The 13,400-nt window shown below is 38.7% G+C and overlaps 1 protein-coding gene across 1 annotated transcript; it reads right to left on the bottom strand.

The window, feature by feature from the left end:
• Positions 1-889: 889 nt before the first annotated feature.
• On the bottom strand, positions 890-12,986 carry LOC103519041 (mothers against decapentaplegic homolog 6-like). Its single transcript, XM_026830666.1, has 2 exons — positions 12,375-12,986; positions 890-1,008 (listed from the first exon to the last, which is right to left on the bottom strand). Exons 1-2 carry the CDS (start codon positions 12,853-12,855, stop codon positions 923-925), a joined length of 567 nt encoding a protein of 188 aa, XP_026686467.1. The 5' UTR covers positions 12,856-12,986; the 3' UTR covers positions 890-922.
• Positions 12,987-13,400: the final 414 nt, after the last annotated feature.

Raw genomic sequence — 13,400 nt, 5'->3', positions numbered from 1 at the left:
ATACCAATTTTCCACCGGTTTGAACGGTGCTTTAGGTCTGTTGAACCTCCTCATTTATTTGGGAGGGAGGTGGTACCTATGAAACAACATAATATCAGAAGGAACATTTTAATTTGATTACATTGACCACTTCTCTATTTTTTTTTTTTTTTTTTTTTTTTAAGAGGTTTGACAGAGGGAACTGTAACTCTAGGGTCTTATCGTCCCGAAATCGGAGAGAGAAGGAAGACAGGATAGGAGAAAGCCAGCCGTTCCGAGAACGAACATTATCCCATCAGGATAAAATCCGCCCCGGGCGGGAATCGAACCCGCGGCCTAGCGCTTACAAGGCAGACGTACTACCAACTAAGCTAACTAGGCTGGCTTAGGAGCATTTAGTAGCTGCTCTAAAGTTTTTATGTTTTTAAAGTTTCCTTGCCAGCCTAGTTAGTTTAGTTGGTAGCGCGCCTGCCTTGTAAGCGCTAGGCCGCGGGTTCGATTCCCGCCCGGGGCGGATTTTATCCTGATGGAATAATGTTCGTTCTCGGAACGGCTGGCTTTCTCCTATCCTGTCTTCTTTCTCTCTTTTCGATTTCGGGACGATAAGACCATAGCAGTTACAGTTCCCTCTGTCAAACCTCTTTAAAAAAGAAATAAGATGGAATAACATAGGAGCATTTAGTAGCTGCTCTTAAGTTTTTACGTTCTTGAAGTTTCCTGCTGAGATATTTTCAAGTCTTTGAACTCCTTGAGCTTTAAAGGGAAAACGATTCCCGCCCCCCGCCCGGGGCGGATTTTATCCTAGAGACTGGGTTCGTTTTTGAAAAAAAAAAAACGGTTGTCTGAAAACCCGACAGAATTGATCCAATCGTTCATTATCGAATGGTCTTTACTTTCCTTATCCTATAGGAAGAAAAGCAACCTACCTATTTTCCATTTTCAATTAAGTAAGGATTGAAAATTTGAAACACTTACCTTCTGGTTTTAGCCTTTCGTTACTGAAGCGACGATAAGGGGGAGGTGGAGAGTCTGCAACAAGAAGAAAATGCTACAGATTAGAACATAGGTATTTTTGTTGGTCTTCGGCCAGCCTGCCTGCCTGCCTCAGGGTCAGAAAGATGTACCTAGTTCAAAGTTTTCCCATAATATTGTAGAGGCAATCTCGTTCAGGACAGCTACACTACTATCACGTCACGTCACGTCACGTGACAGTAGTGTGTTTCTACCTTTACTCTACGTACGTAGGGGTTAATTCTGAAATAATATCGGCTGGGACTGAACCCACGTTCTCCTGTTTATCCTGATTTGGTTTGCAAGTAGGTTTTCTATTAAGCAAGTAAGTAAATTGGTTTGTACAAAATACATAATGTGACATTCTTTACCTCCCAATAGGAGACAAAGGGACCTGTTTCGGACAGTATTAGGACGACCAGACCAATTATTGTCCGCTAAAATCAAAGAAGATCTATTGATCCGCTAAAATCACAAACATACCATATTGTCCGCTAAAATCAAAGAAGATCTATTGATCCGCTAAAATCACAAACGTCCCAAAATACCAACTGAATATGTAGGTAGGTTGTGTAGGTATAGTATCCATGATGAGAACGTACTGAAATTCTACTTGATACTACTTGAGAGTAGAACAAATGGCACCGTATTTTCCATTCCTCGGTTGGGATTGAACCCACGCCCTCCTGTTTACAAGGCGAGCGTTTTGACCACAACACCACCGAGGCTGGTTGCTATCCGTCATCATAGATTGCTAACAAGTATGAGAATCTTACAATCTTACTTTGGTGGAACCGGATGTCCAGAACTATCATGCACAAATGAAGAATTTAGGTAGGTATTCTTTAAACCACTGGTTTCCTATAAACCACTGTTTCTCACAGAAAAAAAAGCCACAATTCTGAACACTATGTTGGTTAATTTTGTTCTCTGGAGAAAGACTAACCAATCAGATTACTTAATCCTTAATCCCACTGGATTAACTTTAATCTCAAACTCAAACAGTGTTTGCGGACATAGGACGCTAGTGAAAGTGCTTGATGTCATTATTAACTATGATCCCATAGATAATTTTGATCCTTCCATTACTATGATCCCAAGATCCCATTATTATGTATGTTCTCAGGAATTCCATTATTATGTTCCCAAGATCGTCCCATTATTATTATGGTCAAGGATAGGAAAAAGCCAGCCGTTCCGAGAAAGAACCTTACAGTCATATTTAGGATAGAGTTCTGTTCGCCTCGGGCGGGAATCGAAGCGGCGGCCCAACACTTGCATACTTACAAGAAGGCGTTCTACCTTCCCAGTTAACTAGGCTGTAAGACTTTGCGTTCAGTAACCCATTGGTACCAGGGCTTTCAACGCCACCGCCGCTGGCTAAAGTCTTTTCGTCGGGGAAGTCTTGGCGCTGGTAGTAAATGGTCGTCGAGTGTAGTAATTTGAAACCCATTCATTGGATATTGTGAAAGATTTTCTCATAGTAAACAGTCAGCTCTTCTTGGATATGGACCCTCGATGAGAAAATTGACTAAAAAGGAGAAGAAAAATCGCGAGACTTTTTTCGTAAAAAATTACGTATTTTTCCTCGTAAAAATTTAATACATCAAATTCATGAAATAGGGGAAAACATGGCAAATAATCACTGAGGTACCTACCAGTTAGGTGAAATAGAAATATGTAAATATTGGGTAACCATTACTAACATCTCCACATAACTGTTATTGAGTCAGCCCATCAAGTTAAAAGTTGGTACCTACGTAGGTTTTCCAGACATCTCCACCACAAATTGATGAAGATGTCCAGATTACTTAATTTCTTGAAAGTTCATCAAGCCTAGAATAAAACTGTACTCATTGCCTGTAACCTGTACCTAATTACAAGGAGGAAAAAAGACATCTAGGTAAGTAGTTCCCCAGGAGGTGATGTAGATGTCCAGAACTATCATGCACAAATGAAGAATTTAGGTAGGTATTCTTTAAACCACTGGTTTCCTATAAACCACTGTTTCTCACAGATAAAAAAAAAAAAGTAAACTGAAAAAAAGCCACAATTCTGAACACTATGTTGGTTAATTTTGTTCTCTGGAGAAAGACTAACCAATCAGATTACTTATTCCTTAATCCCACTGGATTAACTTTAATTTCAAACTCAAACAGTGTTTGCGGACATAGGACGCTAGTTAAAGTGCTTGATGTCATTATTAACCATGATCCCATAGATAATTTTGATCCTTCCATTAATATGATCCCAAGATCCCATTATTATGTATGTTCTCAGGAATTCCATTTTATTATGTTCCCAAGATCGTCCCATTATTATGATCCCAAGATCCCATTATTATGTATGTTCTCAGGAATTCCATTTTTATGTTCCCAAGATCGTCCCATTATTATGGTCCTTTTCACTCAATTTAAAATTGAAACATGAAATATTTATTCTCATATCTTTGTTGACTCAGTCAATGCTATCTAGACATGTCTAGTTTTTTCTGACAGCTCAAAAACTAAAATTCCACTTGAGAACTGAGGGTTTGATCCACAACCACTTGTTGCTGTTTCTGTAGCTTTTGAAGATCGAGGGCGCGTTTACACTCAGCGAACTAGAGTGACAGGTGACTGACAGATGGTTGGAAGAACCAGTGACCTGTTCCATGAAATAATCCGCACTAACCATTTCTAGCACTCGTATTTATGAACAAAAATGATCGTTCTTAGATCAGTCTCAAGTCAAAATTGACCAATCAAATGCCTTGAGACTATGCTTAGCACGAACTTAAGAGCCAGCATTTTGTTCATAAATATGGGTGTTAGTGGAATAAGGCCCAGGTAGGTACTAAGGTTTGAGAATTTTAAAGAACTTACTACCTACTTAGGTACTTAAGTACCTACATTGGATTTTCACTTTTCAGCCCCGATTTTCTAAGATAGGCCTATTCAGCGGGTAAGTACTTACTACATACAATAAAAGAATATTATTGGTACCTACTACCTACTAGTGTCAAGTTCGGTAAATAATTGTGGAATTAGGGTGGAATTTTATGGCAGGGATAAAATAAACGAAGACCCAACCCTGTGGTCGAATATGGTACATATACATCAAGTGCTTAGGTATGTACCTATCTAAGTACATTCCAATTTTGTAGTCCACAAATCCAACAAATTGTAGATAAGAAAAATAACTAATTATGTTAGGTTTCACACTTCATTTGCATTAAATAATTACTTAATCTCTTGAAAGTTCATCAAGCCTAGAATAAAACTGTACTCATTGCCTGTATGTAACCTGTACCTAATTACAAGGAGGAAAAAAGACATCTAGGTAAGTAGTTCCCCAGGAGGTGATGTGTAATTAGAAGGAAATAACCTGAAAATGTAGTTAAGCTTCTCTTGATGACTATCTTGGCAAGAAGGATAGGAAAAAGCCAGCCGTTCCGAGAAAGAACCTTACAGTCATATTTAGGATAGAGTTCTGTTCGCCTCGGGCGGGAATCGAAGCCGCGGCCCAACACTTGCATACTTACAAGAAGGCGTTCTACCTTCCCAGTTAACGAGGCTGTAAGACTTTGCGTCTAAAGTCTTTTCGTCGGGGAAGTCTTGGCGCTGGTAGTAATGCTAAAAATGATGGGTCAGAATTCCATGCTTAAAATAATGGGTCAGAATTTTATGACCCGGGTTCGATTCCCGGCGGGGTCATGAAATTTGTATCATGCAAATGATTGATTCCGTGACTGGATGTTGCGGGGCCACTCAGCCTCGTAAGGAAAATGAGTAGCTATGACATATAAATGCGCATGGCGACCGGTGCCAGCATGGTAGGTAAACATTGGATGTTAGGATTATTGAGATACCTATTGGAAAAAATCTTACAATGCTGCAGTGAGCACCAAAGTTGTGATATAATAACACAAAGAAACTGCATTTACATTTACCTCTCTGCCTACGTTTCTGTACAAAAACATATTCCACAAAGTACAACCTCAGCTTCGCGGCTTCACGTACTTGTGGCTTACCTGGCCTTTTCGGCGAAACTTCAATCGCACGCAGTCACAAGCGTAATACCGAGAACTGGACATGCGAATATTTTTCTAGACAAGCAGTCTCTGTCAAGAAATGGTCTCTCTTTCGAGGAATGTGGAAAAGAAACAGATGGGAAAATTACCTAACTATCAAAAACTCTGATACCTACATCAACCTGGGCTAAAAAAAAAGAAAAAAAAAACACAACATGAAGTCTTGAAGTAAACGCTGAAATGACCTGAGGTAAATGCAAGCCCGTTAACAGCCTAAGGCCCCGGGGGTAGTTCAATGGTTGGGTGGTAGGTGGTAGAACTCCTCCAGGAGAGCCCTGCCACTTATGGCCGCGACCACAATCGGACTTTAAGCTTTAAGTGTTCGGTTTAACTCTCGGATTAAGCAATCTGATTAGTTCCTTTCAAAAAAAAAAAAAAAATCAGCCCCAGCCACTCAAAGAAACTCATCCAACAATGTGCCCTATTTTTTGCAACAATTTTTTTTTACAAATAATACTTACTAGGTACCTACTTACTAGGTTAGTTAGTTAGGCCAACACAACAGTTAGTTAGGTATTGCTAAATATTAATTTTGAACTGCTAATTCTGGGCCCCCTTGAAGCCTTGAAGACACTGGGCCGGAACAAATGCCACCGCATAAACCCCCCTGGGGGGTAGTTCAATGGTTGGGTGGTAGGTGGTAGAACTCCTCCAGGAGAGCCCTGCCACTTATGGCCGCGACCACAATCGGACTTTAAGTTCGGTTTAACTCTCGGACTAAGCAATCTGATTAGTTCCTTTCAAAAAAAAAATTCAGCCCCAGCCACTCAAAGAAACTCATCCAACAATGTGCCCTATTTTTTGTAACAATTTTTTTACAAATAAAAATACTTACTACTACCTACTTACTAGGTTAGTTAGTTAGGCCAACACAACAGTTAGTTAGGTATTGCTAAATAATAATTAAGAACTGCTAATTCTGGGCCCCCTTGAAGACACTGGGCCGGAACAAATGCCACCGGATAAACCCCCTTGATAACGGCCCTGAGAACGCTAAATACCCAGAGCTAAAACGCTAAACAATGCCCGATGAAGGATAATTAAATAGATAGATAAATTAAATACCTACCTACCTAGATACAAAGATATATTAAATACCTTGGTAGGCAGAGACAAAGTGGCCGCAGACCACATGGGAAAAGGGCAGGTCTCCATTCCTGCTAAGCACGTAAGTAAGAGCATGAAGTGAGTTTGAAGTTTTTAACTTGACAATTTTTGCATTTAGTTTTGTCCTCGGAGGCCTTTTTTAACTGAACCTTTAGGAATGAGCTTTTTTTTCAGTTCACTAAACAGAGGATCGGTAGGTACTTGCTAAGTAAGTATTTTTACTTTCTATTATTTTATCAGTACTTACTTAAGACCTAGTGACCATTTCCAAGTACTCCTTAAAAAGGACTTAAATAGGCCTGTACCAAGCACATAAGATCTTGTTTAGACTGCTGTAGTAAAGTGACTTTTCAGTCTCATTCTGGCAGTATAAACAGGTACACATCTAATTTGTACACTACTAATTTGCACTCAAATTATCAAGCAATGTTGAAGCCGAAATTCCACCCACACTAATGCTAGGACTGTATTTACCTACATTAAGGAGCGCGGTAGCGCTCCGCCCCGCCAAGTATTTGTAAACTATTTGGGTATTTTGTAGACTGACTAACTGACTACACATTCGACGGAATGTGTCATAGGAAAGGAATGCACAAAAATTCCTGAAATTCAATCGTGTCGGGGACTATCCCCAAAAACCCATCGTAAAACCCAAACCTTGTCACGTAATGCAATAAAAAGGGAAAAGGGTTCTGCCCTACAACAAAAAACCATCTCCAGCGAAGCCCGAAGCCATCAACACCGAAGTAGGTACCTAAATTACCCACCAACCTACCTAGGTATTTATTTAACCAAGCACACTAAAAACTGAGAAGGTACCTAATTCTATTTTTCACACAAAAAATTATACTACTTCTTTCCTTTCCTTCCTATAGAAAAAAAGATAGGTAAGGAAAATAAAAACGCAATTTTATAGGTTCCTCTGTAGGTACTTACAAGTTACCTACTTTCCTCTCTTTACAAAGTCATGATTCGTCCCGTAAAGGCCTCTCTTTCGAAAATCCCCAAAAAAATTAGCAAAGTAAAAAACAAGTTGTAAAAAATTAATCTCTTTTTTCTCCGATCTCCTCATGGAAGAACAAAAAATTTCCAAATCCTTCTTCCCCGAAACAATTCGGATGGTTCTAAAGATTTTAAGTACACATAGGTACGTTGGACTCTTCAGAGGTTTTTGGTTCATAGAAGAATAACAGGGTTCGTGACTGATCGATTCTCTTTAAGGTCCTGGAAGATGATAATTATCATCATGTGGTAATAAATGCTGCAAAATTTCTGCTTTCTGACTAGAAAATTGAACGAGTCCAGACATTTTTCCCGGGGGTAAAGGAGAGTCAGCCTCTTTAAAAAAAAGAGATATCCCAAAATCTGGACCTGAACTTCTCCAAAAAAGATATCACAAAATCTGAACCTGAACCTACCTCTAAAAAAAAAAAAAAAAAAAAAAAAAAAAAAAAAAGATACCTATCCCAAAATCTCACCACGGACCGAACAGGGCAGAGCAATCATTTCCAAAAACAACAAACCCACATCACCCTCCTAAAAAAAAAATGTTAAACGCTGCTCTTCTTTTTTTACTTTCCTATTAAAACACAATTTCTAAGAAATCCTAATTTTTATAAAGTGGATCAATGGCATGCTCCTGAAAAGATACAGAGCACATCACTTACTCCGAAAAGAGACTTTTGGATTTGTAACCGAGGGGACTGAAGTTCAAATCCCAGCAGTGACATGAAATTATTGAGTCGAAGAAAGGTGTGCCCGTTGTAAGTTTTACTTGAGATTACTTAAGTGCAAACAATCAGGAAATTTTCCCTTTTCTTTAACTTAAATTATATCAAAAACAAGAAGTGATGTTGATGTAATGAGAACTTCGGATTGGTGGTTCGAGTCCAAGTCAAGTTGTAAAATTTAGTGAGGTGTATTAATCGAGGAACTACGTTTGTAACAAGCATTCGCCCTTAGTAAGTACAATGAAAGTCCATTTTCTTTCATAAATAAGTAATTCATAGTAGTCATACCTACGTCATGAGTTCTTAGTAAGGACGCATTTGTTGTTTGAAAAAGGAATCAAATTTAAAAGCAAAGCTCCTCGTTTCATCTCAGCTGACGCGACACAATTTTGTGCTGAAGCAGGGAGAGACAGAAAATGTGGGATGAACGAGGAGAGAGGAAGAGAGATACAGAATGGATGAGAAAAGCAAGGAGGAGAAAGAGGGATAAAATTTGGCCCCACAGTTCTGGTCCCTTAGGCTAAAAATCCGAGCTCAACCAAATGAGAGTACCTACCTACTAGGTGTTAAAAATAAAAATATAACACTCGTATTTATGAACAAGAATGATCGTTCTTAGATCAGTCTCAAGTCCAAATTGACCAATCAAATGCCTTGAGACTATGCTTAGCACGAACTTAAGAGCCAGCATTTTGTTCATAAGTATGGGTGTAAGTCTTGATTGCGGCGGAAAACTCAAGGACCAAACCATCTTTAGATTCTTTAGCATGCTAGATCACACAAAAGCACACAACACAGATTTCTACATATAGCTCTCGATAAATATGTATGTAGCTACTTAGGTACCTGCCGGATACCAAAGAGAGAGAGAGAGAGAGAGAGAATGAAAAAGGGAGATGGAGACATATGAAAACCACACAGGAAGGAAGACAGAAAAAAATCTCAAAGACAGAAAAAGAAAGAAAGAGAGAGATAGAGAGAGAGAGAGAGAAAGAGAGAGAGATAAAAACTCCCAGATCGCTCGCTCTGTGTACACAAGATATCCGAGACTTCTGTCTCGAGAGAGAGAGAGAGAGAGAGAGAGAGAGAGAGAGAGAGAGAGAGAGAGAGAACATTTTTCCAACTGTAGGTAAGTAAATTTCTTCTTATTTTATTTTCATGACCTCTTAGATAGAATACTCTTTTTTATTTTTGTTTTGATCAAACCAAGGGAGATGGAGACATATGAAAACCACACAGGAAGGAAGACAGAAAAAAATCTCAAAGACAGAGAAAAAGAAAGAAAGAGAGAGAGAGAGATAAAAACTCCCAGATCGCTCGCTCTGTGTACACAAGATATCCGAGAGAGAACCAGTTTTCAGACATTCTTCTTCCTTCTCTTTCTCTCTCTCTCACACTAGTAAATTATTGACATGAGAGCGCCGCTATGTACCTATTTCATCTCAGTTGACTGCAGTTATGTACCTATATCATCTCGGTTGACTGTAGTTATAGATATAGTTAGGTTGGTTTTTAGTACTAAATAGTCGGGTTTTAAAATGCCATCCGAGGGCGCGTTTACACTCAGCGAACTAGAGTGACAGGTGACTGACAGATGGTTGGAAGAACCAGTGACCTGTTCCATGAAATAATCCACACTAACCATTTTTTAGTGGAATAGGGCCCAGGTAGGTACTAAGGTTTGAGAATTTTAATAGTTAGTACCTACTTAGGTACTTACATTGGATTTTCACTTTTCACCCCCGATTTTCTAAGATAGGCCTATTCAGCGGGTAAGTACTAACTACAATAAAAGAATTATTGGTACCTACTAGTGTCAAGTTCGGTAAATAATTGTGGAATTAGGGTGGAATTTTAAGGCAGGGGATAAAATAAACGAAGACCCAACCCTGTGGTCGAATAGTTCATGGGAACTCTCAACCCGGAGGCTCTGGGTTCGAAGTAAAAATCCGGTCCGAGTTTAAAAAAAAAAAAAAGAGAGAGAGAGAACAATATAGGATCATGTGAACGAACCCTTCCACAAAATGAAACAAGAAGGAATGTTCGCAATGCACAATAAAAACAAAAAAAAAAAACAAAAAGAGAGAGAGAGAGAGAGAGAGAGAGAGAGAGAGAGAGAGAGAGACTGGACTTGAGTCATCAGAACTGAGTTCTCAGGTTAGAACGCATTTTATAAATTTCATTTTGAGATTCTGCACTTATCTGAGCAGGCTAAACTTAGGTCAAGTACTTTTATCTCGAAGTTTTATGCTAAAAATGATGGGTCAGAATTTCATACTTAAAATAATGGGTCAGAATTTTATGCTTAAAATAATGGGTCAGAATTTTATGCTTAAAATAATGGGTCAGAATTTTATGCTTAAAATAATGGGTCAGAATTTTATGCTTAAAATAATGGGTCAGGACTCAGAAGTAAAAAAGAATGGGTATCAAAGTTTTTGACTGTATTTTACAAGTCAGACCATCTGACGAACCTAGGAAAAGTCTAAAGGCCTAGGTCACTCAGAAGGCCTGACAGACCTAGATCTGGAGATTTTTCGGCCACACAAGTTCCAACTGTCTGGCAGACGGTCTAAAGGCAAGTGGCCGGCATAGGAGCACAAAGCAGACACAAAATAATTCTGCGTGTAGCTACCTATATATTACAAAATAACCAGCTTCAGGTAGATACCTTAGTACAAACATTCTTATAACTACCTAAGTACCTGTACCTATTGCACAAATATGATCTCAGATTCAGGTACATACATACTCGTACCTCTCTGCCTAGTCAGCTCCCATGGCGTAGTGATCACTGCGCTCGCCTGGCACGCGGGAGACCCGGGTTCGATTCCCGGCGGGGTCATGAAATTTGTATCATGCAAATTATTGATTCCGTGACTGGATGTTGCGGGGCCCACTCTGCCTCGTGAGGAAAATGAGTAGCTATGACATATAAATGCGCAAGGCGACCGGTGCCAGCAATGCCAGCATGGTAGGTAAACATTGGATGTTAGGATTATTGAGATACCTATTGGAAAAAATCTTACAATGCTGCAGTGAGCACCAAAGTTGTGATATAATAACACAAAGAAACTGCATTTACATTTACCTCTCTGCCTACGTTTCTGTACAAAAACATATTCCACAAAGTACAACCTCAGCTTCGCGGCTTCACGTACTTGTGGCTTACCTGGCCTTTTCGGCGAAACTTCAATCGCACGCAGTCACAAGCGTAATACCGAGAACTGGACATGCGAATATTTTTCTAGACAAGCAGTCTCTGTCAAGAAATGTTCTCTTTTTCAAGGAATGTGGAAAAGAAACAGATGGGAAAATTACCTAACTATCAAAAACTCTGATACCTACATCAACCTGGGCAAAAAAAAAAAAAAACAACATGAAGTCTTGAATTAAACGCTACTTCTATAAATCCCGGTAGAAGTTTTCACTCACACTGTAGTTATTTAGATACACAGTAAGTATTTTTAACAGAATATTTGTAAAGTTATGTGTTGTTTGATTATAAGTTAGTGATATGTTAGGTGTTAGGGCAAGATACAAAAGTAGGTGTTAGCTCAACCCTGTTTAGGTACCATTATTACGATCCCAAGATCCCATTTCCACAATCCACAAAATCTTCTTCCACATTCTTCCCGTCCATATCCGATCCCGATACTTATCTCTTCCGAAACTCTATCCCATATCCCATTATAATTTCCCATATCCCATTATAATTTCCCATATCCCATTATAATCTCCCATGTCCCATTATAATTTCCCATATCCCATTATAATTTCCCATGTCCCATTATAATTTCCCATATTCCATTATAATTAAGCACTTGTTATTATTTTGACTTTGAATGATATGATAAGAAACAAGATTAGACCTACTTTAACAGTAGATTAAATAAATTAGATATGGTAAATTTTCCACAGTAAGGCACTTTCAATATTCGATTTGATTAAAAAGTGATAAAGTTGGGAATTGTTTTTGAGGTTAGGATTGAGAAATCTCCAAAGGAAGATAACGAAATGGGTAAATAGTCGCAGGTAAAAGTCGATAATTCGAATGTCGAAACGAATACATTATAATTTCCCATATCCCAATAGTTTGACGAGTCAAAGAGAGCCCGGGGAGGGTTTTCGGCCGCGCCAAAGGGGGGCGACCTTTGGGCGACTCTCATATAAAGAGAAAAGACGCCATTCCAAAAAAAAAGAAACTATCATCAAAAAATACAGAGGAAAAAAATAATCTATAGAATCTTGGCAAGACTGAAAAGTTGTCAGGACAACTGCTCAGATTATAAATTGTACTTACTTACACTAGGTAAAATATCTATGGAGCAGCTACTTAAATAACAAAGAATTAAAAGCTAACTTTAAAAGTCTTATAGCTTAGTGGTTGTGATTAGACTGATACCTAGAGCATGATGTTCATATTAATTCCTGTTGGGACCAATGATCATGTTAGTAATGGAGGAGGCACTTACCAGATTTGCATCTTCTACTCCAGTGGTATGGGTTACAACAAATATACAAGTCAGAGGAAGAGGGTGATGGGTCCGAACACTCGTAAGAATCACAATTTGGCAATTTCTTCAGCTCGTAAGGTTCACTAACATCTGGCCACCTCCAAAGTTGGCAGCACAAAAAATGGGCATTTGGCAGTAAATGACTTGGTAAAAGTATACAAGGGGACATATTCGTCCCATGACTTTCAATGGCCTCTACTAGGGTTTCAAGCTCACTATCCTTTAACCTTTTGATTAGTGTATGCCTGAGAAGACTTTCATAATAGGGAACTTCATCTAGGGTTTTGGCACAGCAGTAACAACTATTTTCAGGTGTATCTTCTTCGAGAATCATGTTTTTAGCTTCACACAAGGTTTCATTATTTAAAGTTTTACCAATGATTCTAGCTTTCCACAATCTCTTAGCTAAGTTTGTTCTTTTTCTTCGAAACATATACATTAATCCTGTTTCGCATTTGTTCAATACTGCTTTCACTTTGGAGGATGCTATTATAATTGCTTGAAATAAACATTAATGACTGAATTGATGGTATTTTGCTGAGAACAAAACCAAAACTAGACGAGGGAGTTTTCACTCACGACCACAATCGGACTTTAAGTTCGGTTTAACTCTCGGACTAAGCAATCTGATTAGTTCCTTTCAAAAAAAAAATTCAGCCCCAGCCACTCAAAGAAACTCATCCAACAATGTGCCCTATTTTTTGCAACAATTTTTTTTTACAAATAATACTTACTAGGTACCTACTTACTAGGTTAGTTAGTTAGGCCAACACAACAGTTAGTTAGGTATTGCTAAATAATAATTAAGAACTGCTAATTCTGGGCCCCCTTGAAGACACTGGGCCGGAACAAATGCCACCGCATAAACCCCCCTGATAACGGCCCTGAGAACGCTAAATACCCAGAGCTAAAACGCTAAACAATGCCCGATGAAGGATAATTAAATAGATAGATAAATTAAATACCTACCTACCTAGATACAAA

The sequence above is a fragment of the Diaphorina citri genome, unplaced genomic scaffold, assembly GCF_000475195.1.
Source record: "Diaphorina citri unplaced genomic scaffold, Diaci psyllid genome assembly version 1.1 scaffold2501, whole genome shotgun sequence".
In the NCBI taxonomy this organism is placed as follows: domain Eukaryota; kingdom Metazoa; phylum Arthropoda; class Insecta; order Hemiptera; family Psyllidae; genus Diaphorina; species Diaphorina citri.
The sequence above is the reverse complement of the archived record's forward strand: the minus strand, read 5'-3'. Positions and strand labels throughout refer to the sequence as shown.